The sequence below is a fragment of the Bufo gargarizans genome, chromosome 2 (assembly GCF_014858855.1).
Source record: "Bufo gargarizans isolate SCDJY-AF-19 chromosome 2, ASM1485885v1, whole genome shotgun sequence".
Classification (NCBI taxonomy): domain Eukaryota; kingdom Metazoa; phylum Chordata; class Amphibia; order Anura; family Bufonidae; genus Bufo; species Bufo gargarizans.
Window position 1 is genome coordinate 550,084,709 of NC_058081.1, and position 13,903 is coordinate 550,098,611.

Here is a 13,903-nt window from a genome sequence, read left to right on the forward strand (position 1 = left end):
CAGGGGGGTGATCACCCATATAGACTCCCTGATCACCCCCCTGTCATTGATCACCTCCCTGTCATTGATCACCCCCCTGTAAGGCTCCATTCAGACGTCCGTATGATTTTTACGGATCCACGGATACATGGATCGGATCCGCAAAACACATACGGACGTCTGAATGGAGCCTTACAGGGGGGTGATCAATGACAGGGGGGTGATCAGGGAGTCTATATGGGTGATCACCCCCCTGTCATTGATCACCCCCCTGTAAGGCTCCATTCAGACATTTTTTTGGCCCAAGTTAGCGGATTTTTTATTTTATTTTTTCTTACAAAGTCTCATATTCCACTAACTTGTGTCAAAAAATAAAATCTCACATGAACTCACCATACCCCTCACGGAATCCAAATGCGTAAATTTTTTTAGACATTTATATTCCAGACTTCTTCTCACGCTTTAGGGCCCCTAAAATGCCAGGGCAGTATAAATACCCCACATGTGACCCCATTTCGGAAAGAAGACACCCCAAGGTATTCCGTGAGGGGCATATTGAGTTCATGGAAGTTTTTATTTTTTGTCCCAAGTTAGCGGAAAGGGAGACTTTGTGAGAAAATTAAAAAATAAATCAATTTCCGCTAACTTGTGCCAAAAAAAAAAAATTTCTATGAACTCGCCATGCCCCTCATTGAATACCTTGGGGTGTCTTCTTTCCAAAATGGGGTCACACGTGGGGTATTTATACTGCCCTGGAATTTTAGGGGCCCGAAAGCGTGAGAAGAAGTCTGGGATCCAAATGTCTAAAAATGCCCTCCTAAAAGGAATTTGGGCCGCTTTGCGCATCTAGGCTGCAAAAAAGTGTCACACATCTGGTATCGCCGTACTCAGGAGAAGTTGGGGAATGTGTTTTGGGGTGTCATTTTACATATACCCATGCTAGGTGAGATAAATATCTTGGTCAAATGCCAACTTTGTATAAACAAATGGGAAATGTTGTCTTTTGCCAAGATATTTCTCTCACCCAGCATGGGTATATGTAAAATGACACCCCAAAACACATTCCCCAACTTCTCCTGAGTACGGCAATACCAGATGTGTGACACTTTTTTGCAGCCTAGGTGGGCAAAGGGGCACACATTCCAAAGAGCACCTTTCAGATTTCACCGGTCATTTTTTACAGATTTTGATTGCAAACTACTTCTCATGCATATGGGCCCCTAGAATGCCAGGGCAGTATAACTACCCCACAAGTGACCCCATTTTGGAAAGAAGACACCCCAAGGTATTCCGTGAGGGACATGGCGAGTTCCTAGAATTTTTTATTTTTTGTCACAAGTTAGCGGAAAATTATGATTTTTTTTTTTTTTTCTTACAAAGTCTCAAATTCCACTAACTTGTAACAAAAATTAAAAAATTCTAGGAACTCGCCATACCCCTCACGGAATACCCTGGGGTGTCTTCTTTTCAAAATGGGGTCACTTGTGGGGTAGTTATACTGCCCTGGCATTCTAGGGGCCCATATGCATGAGAAGTAGTTTGCAATCAAAATCTGTAAAAAATGACCGGTGAAATCCGAAAGGTGCTCTTTGGAATGTGTGCCCCTTTGCCCACCTAGGCTGCAAAAAAGTGTCACACATCTGGTATTGCCGTACTCAGGAGAAGTTGGGGAATGTGTTTTGGGGTGTCATTTTACATATACCCATGCTAGGTGAGATAAATATCTTGGTCAAATGCCAACTTTGTATAAACAAATGGGAAATGTTGTCTTTTGCCAAGATATTTCTCTCACCCAGCATGGGTATATGTAAAATGACACCCCAAAACACATTCCCCAACTTCTCCTGAGTACGGCGATACCAACTGTGTGACACTTTTTTGCAGCCTAGGTGGGCAAAGGGGCACACATTCCAAAGAGCACCTTTCAGATTTCACCGGTCATTTTTTACAGATTTTGATTGCAAACTACTTCTCACGCATATGAGGCCCCTAAAATGCCAGGGCAGTATAACTACCCCACAAGTGACCCCATTTTAGAAATAGGACACCTTAGGGTATTCCGTGAGGGGCATGGCGAGTTCCTAGAATTTTTTATTTTTTGTCACAAGTTAGTGGAATATGAGACTTTGTAAGAAAAAAATAAAATAAAAAATAAATCATCATTTTCCGCTAACTTGTGACAAAAAATAAAAAGTTCTATGAACTCACTATGCCCATCAGTGAATACCTTAGGGTGTCTACTTTCCGAAATGGGGTCATTTGTGGGGTGTTTGTACTGTCTGGGCATTGTAGAACCTCAGGAAACATGACAGGTGCTCAGAAAGTCAGAGCTGTTTCAAAAAGCAGAAATTCACATTTTTGTACCATAGTTTGTAAACGCTATAACTTTTACCCAAACCATTTTTTTTTTACCCAAACATTTTTTTATCAAAGACATGTAGAACAATAAATTTAGCGAAAAATTCATATATAGATGTTATTTTTTTTGCAAAATTTTACAACTGAAAAAAATCGTTAAATTTCGATTAATAACAAAAAAAGTAAAAATGTCAGCAGCAATGAAATACCACCAAATGAAAGCTCTATTAGTGAGAAGAAAAGGAGGTAAAATTCATTTGGGTGGTAAGTTGCATGACCGAGCAATAAACGGTGAAAGTAGTGTAGTGCAGAAGTGTAAAAAGTGGCCTGGTCATTAAGGGGGTTTCAGCTAGGGGGGTTGAAGTGGTTAAGGCTACTTTCACACTAGCGGCAGCCTCCGGAAGGCTTAGGGCTTATGCACATGAACGTAAGGGCTCCATGCCCGTGCTCCGGGCCGCAAACGTACATGCACTACTTTTTTGCGGTGCGGACAGTGGGATGCAGATCGTGGACCCCATGAGCATGAGCCCTTAGTGTGAAAGTAGCCTTATCAGTAAGATAAAGATTGAGCTTTGATGAGTTTTATAATGGCAAAGAGCAGAGACAAGGAGCCCGTCAGCTCCCCAACCGATGGAAGACAGAAAATCCACAGGCTGCTACTACAGCATCTCAGCTATGTACATAAAAAAGGGCTCCAAAAAATAATTTTATCTCAAAATAAGTACAATGCAATAATAAAAATATTGCCCCCAAAGGTGTACATTTAGACTTGCCGTGCAGGCAATTATCAGGAAGGAACTGTGCCTTCCCACAATATCTGCCTGCTCATCAGTGGAGGAAATAGATTTATTTACATGCAGCAATCGCCTCCACTCTATGGGAATGCATGATGGCTACTGCCATCGCTCAGCCTCATACAGTTTCATGGTTTCTGGGCATCTGGATTCTGGATTGCTATTCACACAGCACAACCTGCTGCCCAGAAAGGATTATTTAATGTACTGCACAAAATATCCTTTTACCCAATGAACAAGCATTTTGCTTGTTCATGAGGTGTTCGGTAGTACCTTTATATGGACGGATTATCAGGAAGAACCGTTTCTAGGAACTTTAATACCAATATTCTGCCCGACATTTGTGCAGTGTAAATCCACCATTACACAGAGAATATTATCAGTCATTGATAAGACGGGACCTGTGTACCAATGAGCTCAGAAAAAGCAGAGATTTAAATGTACTGTATATATTAGGGTGGGTTCACACGGTTTTACACGGTTATAGCGAGAAAATAACGGAATGTCCAGACAGAATGCAAAACTGAAGCCTTTAAAAGGCATTCCGTTTGCTTTCCGTCCTAAAAGAAGTCTATGGGAAAGCATAACGGATCCGTTTGGATCCCGTTATGCAAGACGGAAAACAAAGACCTGTCGACAGGACTTTGTTTTCCGTCTTGCATAACAGGACCCAGATGGATCCATGTTGATTCCCATAAACTTCTATTAGGACAGAAAGCAAACGTAATGCCTTTTAAAGGCTTCCGTTTTGCATTCCGTCATAATACAAGTCTATGGGCAGAAGAACGGGTCCGTCCTCCCGTCTTATGGATTCCGTTATTTTCCATTATAACCATGTTATAACGGAAAGCCATAACGGAATCCCTAACGCTAGTGTGAACCCACCCTTATTGACTCTTTTCCCAGCTCAGCTCCTCCTGCTCTATAACATGCTGCCTGCAGATGACACTGCATTTTGTGGTGTCAGATCCTCTTTAAAGTGATTGCCCAAGAAGACTGGATTTTCCAGCTTAGCTCGTTCCTTTGAAAACGTTTAGTCCACAGATGTAGTTGTCATGTGCACTATGATGGCTCAAACATATCTATTAGTTTTGTGTGCTCATGCACACGACCTTTGTTGTTTTGCGGTCCGTTTTTAATAGATCCGTTGTTCCGTATCTGAGGTTTTTTTTTTCTCTTAGGTCCTCTTCCGTTCCGTTATTCCACAAAACATTTCCGTATGCGATCCGTTTTTTGCGGATCGGAAATGTAAACAGTAACTTATTAATCACCAAACACATGAGCAATATGGGCCGGACATAGCATTTCTATAGTATGGATCCGCAAAATACGGATGACATACGGATGTGTTTTGTGTGCGTTCTGTACTTTTTGCGGACCCACTGACTTGAATGGGGCCTCGGGCCGTGATTTGCGGACAATAATAGGACATGCACTACTTTTTTGCGAAACGGAAATACGGAAACGGATTGCACACAGAGTACCTTCCGTTGTTTTTGCGGACTCATTGAAGTAAATGTTTCTGCATACGGTCTGCAAAAAAATAAACGGAACGGAAGCAGAAAGAAAGTACGTTTGTGTGCATGAGTTCTCACCAGAAGTCCTTTTATCCCCCATCAGTTTAATGCATTGGCTTGGTCCAATGTATGTCAACTTCCCAGCAGTAATCCACACTAGAAGACCTTTGCCATTAATAAAGAATGAGATCTTTCCTGGGACCTTATACATTTTTACACATAGCCCATATCTACAGGTATCGAATGAATTTGATCTTTGAAGGACTCTTTGTGGATACTCACGTGGGTTCCAGCCAGTATGCTTGCTGGCAATGTGGTGCCTCACATTTTTCCAGAATTTATGATTGTCCAACCGTCTTATTTTTGCCTGATCCTCTTTTATTTGTCATTCTCAGGGCACTGCACATTGCTATTGCTCATGGAAATCTATCAATAGCCCAGAAGGTGATCTCTCTACTAAACCACGGGAGAAGAGATGTAGATGTACTCAATAACCTTAGACAGGTAAGTAAGAAGAATGTTCTACATTTGGCTTGTAAGTACTTGATAGATATCCTTCTATGCGAATTAGGTTTAACATGTGTCTTTTAAAGCCAAGTCTGAACTTTCCTACATCCAGTTTTTCAGGCTGAATAACAGAATAGGGTCATCAAAACGGTCAGAACCCAAGGTTGCCAACATCGTTGCATATTTTTTCTGGATAACTAAACCAAAAATTAAGGACAGTGCTAAATATTTACAGACATATAACTCCATTATAGAATAATAACCCCATTATAGAAATCATGCCACCCTGTCACGTCCTCAAAACTAATAATCAAATGGGCACCTACATTCGATCCAGGCAAATGCAACAAGAAGCTTCATCACTTAGTGCTGTCCTCATCTTTTGCGGCCCTATTGAAGTGAATGGGTCCGCACCCGAGCCGCAAAAACTGCGGCTCGGATGCAGACCCAAAAAACGGTTGTGTGCATGAGGTCTTACTGATACATTCCTACTCGGTTCTTGCATACCGGTCTTGTGATCACAGATGGTGGGTCGGCCTGAGGGGTGGTCTTCAGCTTACATAGGCAGCAGGGATTGGCTGATTGAAATTCTGACTTCCTCTCTCTACTCTCCTGCCTTACACTGTGCTGCTGTCCTCTTACCTCTCCTGACTACTTTAGTGCCTCAAGTCCAGTGTTTGCTCTGGTGAATGTGCAGTGCAAAAAAATCACAAACAATGTTCTTTTGCTGGACACAATGGACAGCAGAAAAAAACATGTTTTTTACAGACTCTTTGGGGCACATTTAAGACCAGCACCAGTTCTAAATGTAAAATCAAAAATAATAGGCAGCACTCCCTTATGAAATACCTTAGGACTCATGGTGAGAATACCTTACCGAATAATTTTGTGCAAATCCAGGCACAGCACTAGGAAATGGCATGGTCTCTCCTGTAGAGAGGATAGGTCAGGCTGCTGCGCTTGTTGCCGGGATCCTCCAGATTGAGTCCGGAATACAGATAGGAACATGTTCGCTCAACAAGGAGCAGAAAAAGAAAAACAACATGCATAAAACGCTATAAATAAAAGGCTAGCTATGAGTTTCAGTGGCGGGCCACCACCTTCATCAGGCTGTAAGGTCAGAAGAAAATACATACATTTAAATTAGGACAATCAAAATATAAAGACATCAGAATACATGGAGTGGACGCAAATGGATTGAACTAGAAGAAAATACGACGACATCCAAAATACATTAAGTGGATTCAAATAAATTGGGGAAAAAATAAATAAACAAAAAATATTTTTTTAGAGAAAAAGCATGATCCAAAATAATCAAAACATAATCAGACCATAATTTAATATAATTCATCTGGATATCCACACATTGCTTCATGTGAATGCAGATATATAATTTGTGTGGATCCAAATATCCACAAATATACACGTGCATGAGATGCGCCTGTACATCTGCGCATAAATACATTCTCTTCAATAATAGATCTAGACATAGTGGAACATTAATTTGGATACACACACACACACAAATTTTATATCTGCATTTACATGACGCAACGTTTGGATATCCACATGAATTATATTATATTACACTATAGTATGATTATGTTTTGATTATTTTGGGTCATGCTTTTTCTCTAAAAAATATTCCCCCCCCCCCCCCCCAATTTATTTGAATCCACTTTATGTATTTTGGATGTCTTTGTATTTTGAGTTCTAAATGTAAGACAGCTTCCAGATTGCACACTGACTAAAAACGCGCTTGTACAGTAGCTCCCACAATAACTTTCATTTATCAAGTCTGGTTGATCTCAATAGTCAAAGGTAAATGTGAAGACAGAAAAACTCCAGCCACATGGCATAGATAAGGAATTGCAGCCAGCACATTGGCATCTTCCATTATTATAGGTTTCAAGGTTGCTTTGCTTTTTGTCAGCTCATGGAAGGCCTAGAACAATCCATTGATTGTGATGTTTATGTTCCATGTTCTCAATCGTCATGGTTCGGCTGGCTGGATGAGTAGGACAACTACAGCAGATAGCACAAGCAGAGCTTCTAGAGCAATGCTTACAGGAGTCATCTGATGTTGACAGTCTCTGTTGGAAGCGTCCCCTGACGGTAGAATGGTCACATTGAGAGACAATAATCAAACTGGTGTAAAGTAGAACTGGCTTAGTTGCCCATAGCAACCAATCAGATTCCACCTTTCATTTTTTACATCTCCTTTGGAAAATAAAATGGTGGAATCTGATTGGTTGCTATGGGCAACTAAGCCAGTTCTACTTTACACCAGTTTGATAAACCTTCCCCATTGTGTCCTGCTGCTGGAACCCCAGGTGTTCGGCTGGTCCACTTTTCCTGCAGCACCCCTGTAGGTGAGACGAAGCATTACACAATTTGCATAAATCAATAAGCTGTCAGTGCATAGATTTGTCAGATTGCCTAGTACAGTGTTCCTCAACTCCAGTCCTCAGGACCCACCTACAGGTCATGTTTTTAGGATTTCCTTAGTATTGAACAGGTGATATAATTATGCATCAGGACTTACCTCAGGCATTCATTCTGTGGGAGGTGGCCCTGAGGACTGGAGTTGGGGAACTATGGCCTAGTACATGCCTTCTTGTTGGTTTCTTTACGAAGGAAAATGCCGAGGTGTAGGTAGAAGTTTTGTGGCATTTGTGTAAACGCTATACCTTCAACCACCCAAGTCCATTTTCAGTTGAACATGTGGACACTCTGAGATCTATAGAGGCCTTTACGCCTCCACCTGTAGTGCTGCTGTTCTCTTATGTAACATCAGGGGTTTACAGCGCCCCCATAGCTGTACCCCTGAAGGTCACCCTTTCAAATTGAGAGTTATACCATAACATGAAATGCTGCAAAGAAAAAAAGCATATAAAGTTCAACACGTCTTAATGAATAACTTTTATACAACACAGTTTTCCCCTATCCTGTCGGGCTCTGCAGAATAAAACCCATCATTGTTTGTTTCTGTTGTAAGGCATCACAATCGGCAGACGTGAACTTTTTTTTTACGCTCAGTGTTTCTCGCTCTTGCTGGAAGTCACGTGACCCTGGGGATCCCCCTTGGCTGTTTATCTACATTTCCTCCTTCTGCGGCAGTATGAACCAGTGACACCACATAGCAGCCGTGGCCGAGGGAGCAAGAACGCAACAAAGCCTGTAATAACGAAATAGCTCACGCAGCGTGATTAGCCGCGTAACTCCGCTTCCGAGGAAACAGATGTAGCATAGCTGAGTGTGTCATGATATTACATCTGTGTTTTCTCATGGGACTGCAGGTAAACTTACTGCATTAGGGTACTTTCACACTAGCGTTTCTCTTTTCCGGCATTGAGTTCTGTCCTAGGGGGCTCTATACCGGAAAAGAACTGATCAGTTTTATCCTAATGCATTCTGAATGGAGAGCAATCCGCAAACACTTGCCTGAATGCATTTTTTCCCATAGGAATGTATTAGTGCCGGATCCGACATTCAAAATACTGCAATGCCGGATCCGTCCTTCCGGTCTGCACATGCGCTGACCGAAAAAAAATTGAAAAAAAATCTAAATGGATCCGTTTGTCTGTATGACAAACAGACAGACTGATCTGTTCTTGCAATGCATTTGTGAGACGGATCCGCATCCGGATCAGTCTACAAATGCTGTCCGTTTGCATGCAGATTAACGGATCCGGCAGGCAGTTCTGGCGACTAAACTGCTTGCCGGATCACTCTGCCGCAAGTGTGAAAGTAGCCTTATTTTAACTTGTAGCACAAAAAGAAACAGATGACAAATTTGGCTGCATTTTCACAAAATATTGTATTAGGGAATTCCACGGACACAATTTCTTGAAGGAATTGCTTCATGATGGAGCGCAGCATGAGCTTATGGCGAGTACTTGCTGAGAGGTTAGAAGTTTTGGACTAGGTTCAACGGTTCTCTTGGGTCTCTCAGAAGAACAGTTTTTCTGGGTCCACCCAACATCGACATGAGTGGTTGGTTGTTATCGTTGCACATGTAGGATAAGGTCTAATAGGTTATTTGAGAATCATCCCATAAGACCCTAGCGGCAAGTGACTGGCTCCATCTTCTACTGTTCTGGATTGACACCTCCCAAAGATAATAAAATGTTAAACTAGGGCTATGCCTCCTATCTCCTACCTAGTGGTGGCATTGATACCACTGAAACAAACCATGGACTTAGGCTACTTTCAAATTAGCGTTTTTGCGGATCTGTCATGGATCTGCAAAAACGCTTCCATTACAATAATACAACCGCATGCATCCGTCATGAACGGATCCGGTCTTCTATAGCCATGACGGATCCGTCATGAACACCATTGAAAGTCAATGGTGGACGGATCCAATTTCTATTGTGTCAGAGAAAACTGACTTACATTGACTTACATTGTGTGTCAGGACGGATCCGTCTTGCTCCTCACCACATGGCGGACAGAAAAACGCTGCAGGCGGTGTTTTCGTGTCCGCCTCCAGAGCAGAATGGTCACTGAACGGAGGCAAACTTATGCATTCTGAGCGGATCCTTTTCCATTCAGAATGAATTAGGGCAAAACTGATCTGTTTTGGACCGCTTGTGAGAGCGCATGACGGATCTCACAAACGGAAAGCCAAAACGCCAGTGTGGAAGTAGACTTATTTCTTTGGCATCTGTACAAAAAGATAATCACAGCCTGATGAACGTTTAAAATAAAAAAACAAAGCTTTATTTAAAGTCTGTTTAAAAAGAGGGTGGGGAAACCCATATGTCACAATCTGTGACCATCAGGCAACTAATCTTAGAAATGTATACAGAGAGGGGAGCAAATGTCTCTGCACATTAAGAAGATTAGGGTAAGACCCGACTTGCTAGCTGGAATAGCTATGTATCTGCAGGTCGGGGTAAATGGACACTAAAGTCAGTGTGAATGGATGCACTATGTGTGTATCATCGGTGATCCTGTAGGATGTATATACACAGATAAGGTTGTGCCACCTGGTATATGTAACCAGGAATGTTCAATACATTAGATCGCACTGCCTCTGTCATATAACAGTCTCAAAGGACTTGCAGCCACTAACTGTAGTGCAGATGACAGATCAGTCTTTAATGTGTATTGCTGATGGTAAATACCTAGGTCACAGCCTTATATCCGCAGCCAGTATTGGCTAAATACAACCACTCAGAGCCAATTGATTAAGCTCCATTCACACACATAAAAGCCAGTATATTTTGGCTCATCCATCCATCACATGCATACTCCAAGGCTGACTAAAGGGTTAAATGCATCTAGTGCAGTCCTGCCTAAAGAGCTGTATCCTGATACAATGTATTAGCTCTACGCGTTTCCACGTGACCTGTTATTATCACGCATCTTCAGGAGCTTATTGTTTGCTAATGTCAAAACAGTAGAGCCGCACTGTGGTGTGCTATGGCTAATGGCGCTGTAATGGCCGCACGCGGCCGATAGAACGCCGAGTTCATATGGACGAGGCCCCGCCCCACCAGGAGGCGTGTCCCGGTACCGTATCCAATCAGAAGTAGGGGCGGACTCTCTAGCTCCGCCCCCTGACCGGCCGATGCCGAAATTGATTCCAACACTTCCTGACATGAATTGCGTTATACGCAGTGACAGGGGGAGTGAGATTCGCGGCCCATATACTGTCATTCCAGACCGGAGCAAATCCACACAAGGGGTGCCCTCATGATTCATAACCAGAAAAAAGACAGGTACCGCTCACACCCATGTCGTGTGACATCAAAGGGGAGGGGTAAATTACAACACTGATAGATTCAAAAGAAACATCACTGTTGCACGCAGCTCAGGTTGGACATGCACATATACTATACATCCAGATTGTATAGATGCACATCGATATGTACATATACAGACCCTATTATACCAAAAATGGAAAAAACAAGATGCAACTTACATCATGTTATGTTATATTTAGTAAAGATTTTTTTCTTCCTTTTGTTATTATTAAATTTCAAAGGGCAGCATATACATGTGTGCAGATCAACTCCAAGGTTTAAATATAAAGGGCAGCATATAGGTATATGCGACTCCAAAATCAGACGTGCTCCAATATCAGACGTCCAGCTCTAATGTAGACCATCCCATGTATAATGGGGCTACTGTATTAGATGAAACTGGCGAAAGATATGGACTCGTTGAGCCCTAATGGTTGAACTGTCTGCAACTTGTATGTCCACATCGCTTCTTTTCGTAATAGGGGTATATCAATATCCCCTCCACGGATTGACATCTTTACTAATTCAATCCCTTGTACTTTTAACACATCAGGGTCACCGTCATGCATTTCACATACATGACGTGCCACTGATGTGTCCCGTTTGTTACGGATGTCCGACATGTGTTCGCCGAATCTGCGTCTCAACTCACGTCTTGTTTTGCCAACGTATTGTGACCCACATTGGCAACTGATTAAATACACAACACCCGCAGAAGTACACCTGATAAACGCCCGTATCTTGTACCTTTTATTTGTTATGTGGCTGGTAAAGAATTCTCCTCTCAGGATATTCCTGCAGATGATACACGAGCCACAGGGGAAGGTACCTTTGAGGGTATTTTTTAACCAGGTCTCAGGTTTGGGTTGTGTATATAAACTCTTCACCAAGTGGTCACGTAGATTTGAACTACGTCGGTACGTGATTGAGGGAAATTCTGGAATAAGCTTCCCAATATCTGGGTCAGATTGCAGAATAGACCAGTGATTTTGTAAAATGTCACGAACATTTTTGTGGGCCTTATCAAACATTGCGACAATTCTGGGCGTAGAGTCCGCAGTGTTTCTTGGTTTTGGAACCAGCAATTGGGTACGGTCTGTACTCATGGAGTGATGGAACGCTTGTTTCAAAGCATATTGTGGGTATCCTCGATTGATAAATCGGCCTCTAAGGTCAGATGCAGCAGCCCTAAAATCACCTAGGCCTGAACAGTTCCTCCTGGCCCTGAGGTATTGTCCCTTCGGGATACCTCTTTTCAGGGCCAGGGGATGACCACTCTGCCAGTGTAGAAGGCTGTTAGTCGAGGTTTTTTTCCTAAACAGATTTGTGGTTATCTTTCTGTCAGTGCCGATGGTGATCATCAGGTCCAGAAATGCTATCTGTTGTTCTTGTACCTCAGATGTAAAAAATAAACCCATCTGATTCACATTTAATGCTGCCACAAATGCCGCATATTGTTCTTGTGTCCCCTTCCACAGGATCAGCACATCATCGATGTACCTGATCCATAGTTGCACCTTCGATGTGTGCTGCTCCATCTCGTCGCCGAACACAACTTCCTTCTCCCACCAGCCCAGGTACAAGTTGGCAAAAGTCGGGGCACAGGGACTGCCCATCGCGACACCCCTGAGCTGGTGGTAGAAGCGTTGGTCGAAGATGAAGACATTGTGGGTGAGGACGAATTCCAGCAGCTGTAGCAAGAAGATGTTGTGCCGGCGACATTGTTCACCTCTCTGTTGGATGAAGGCCTCGACAGCCCTACACCCAAGATCATGGGGTATAGAGCTGTACAAGGCCTCAACATCCAAACTAGTGAGGAGGACACCTTCCTCACACTGTATTCCATCCAGGCGTTGTAGCACATCCATTGTGTCTCGGGCATAGGATGGCAACGACATCACGAATGGACGCAAAATTGTGTCCAAATACGTGCTTACGTTGGCAGTAAGGCCACCTATGCCCGAGACAATGGGCCTGCCCTTCAGTACCGATCCTGCTTTGTGCAGTTTCGGCAGACTGTAAAATGTTGCCACAACCGGGGATTTAGGAAGAAGATAGTCCAATTCATTTTTGCTGATGAGTTTGTCTCCAAAAGCACTATTTAACAAACTCGCCAGCTCATGTCTGAATATGGAGGTTGGGTTAGTTGGAAGACGCTTGTATGTTTTGGGATCCTCAAGCAGGCGGAGACACATTAAACGATAATCCCCCTGCTCCATCACGACAATATTGCCTCCTTTGTCGGAGGGCTTAATAACAATGGACGTGTCCGTCTCCAGTGCTTCCAAGGCCTGTCTTTCAGCTGATGTAAGGTTATCCCTGCCCAGAGGTATATCCTCTAATTTTTGGAGGTCCTGTGTGACTACATACAGAAAAGTATCGATAGGGGTGGTATCACTAACCGGGGGAAATATTTTAGATGGATTTCTCAACTCTGTAAATGGACCATCTCCTATCATTTTGTCACCCTCTTCCGATAGACCTGCCAATAGCAGAACGTCTTGCAAATCCTCCACCTCAATACCCAGTTCATGACATCTTCTCCTGTCATGGATTTTAAAAAACTTTTTCCATTTTAATCTGCGTGCAAACAACTGTAAATCTTTAACCCAATTAAATAAGTTAAACTTCTGCAGGGGTACAAACGAGAGTCCTTTCTTCAAAAGACTCATCTCTGTGGTGGAAAGTGTACGTTTGGACAGATTGACAACTTGTAGTTCATCTACTTGGGGAGCTAAGGTAGTTTCTTGTGGCGCAGTAGGTAGTCGGACACTGGAGGAAAGTCTAAAAAACCTCCACGGGAACCTCTCCCTGATCTACCTCCTTGTTGAGAGCCACGTGCTCTACGATTTCCTCGTCTATAACTACCTCGTCCTCTTGTAGATCCACTATTCTGTTCGGCATCCGTGTCACATTCAGAGGACGATACTTCTGTATCCACCTCAGCCGCAACAGGACGTCTAGGTCCAAAATCAAAAATACGGCCCTCCCTAAA

At 42.9% G+C, this 13,903-nt stretch overlaps 1 protein-coding gene across 2 annotated transcripts in view; it reads left to right on the top strand.

The window, feature by feature from the left end:
* LOC122926668 (B-cell lymphoma 3 protein homolog) overlaps positions 1-13,903 on the top strand; it is a 100,305-nt gene that overhangs the window by 56,923 nt on the left and 29,479 nt on the right. For both annotated transcript variants that reach the window (XM_044278118.1, XM_044278116.1), the window contains exon 3: positions 5,044-5,152. In XM_044278118.1, coding sequence (XP_044134053.1) covers positions 5,044-5,152 — 109 coding nt within the window. The remainder of the gene's footprint in view (positions 1-5,043; positions 5,153-13,903) is intronic.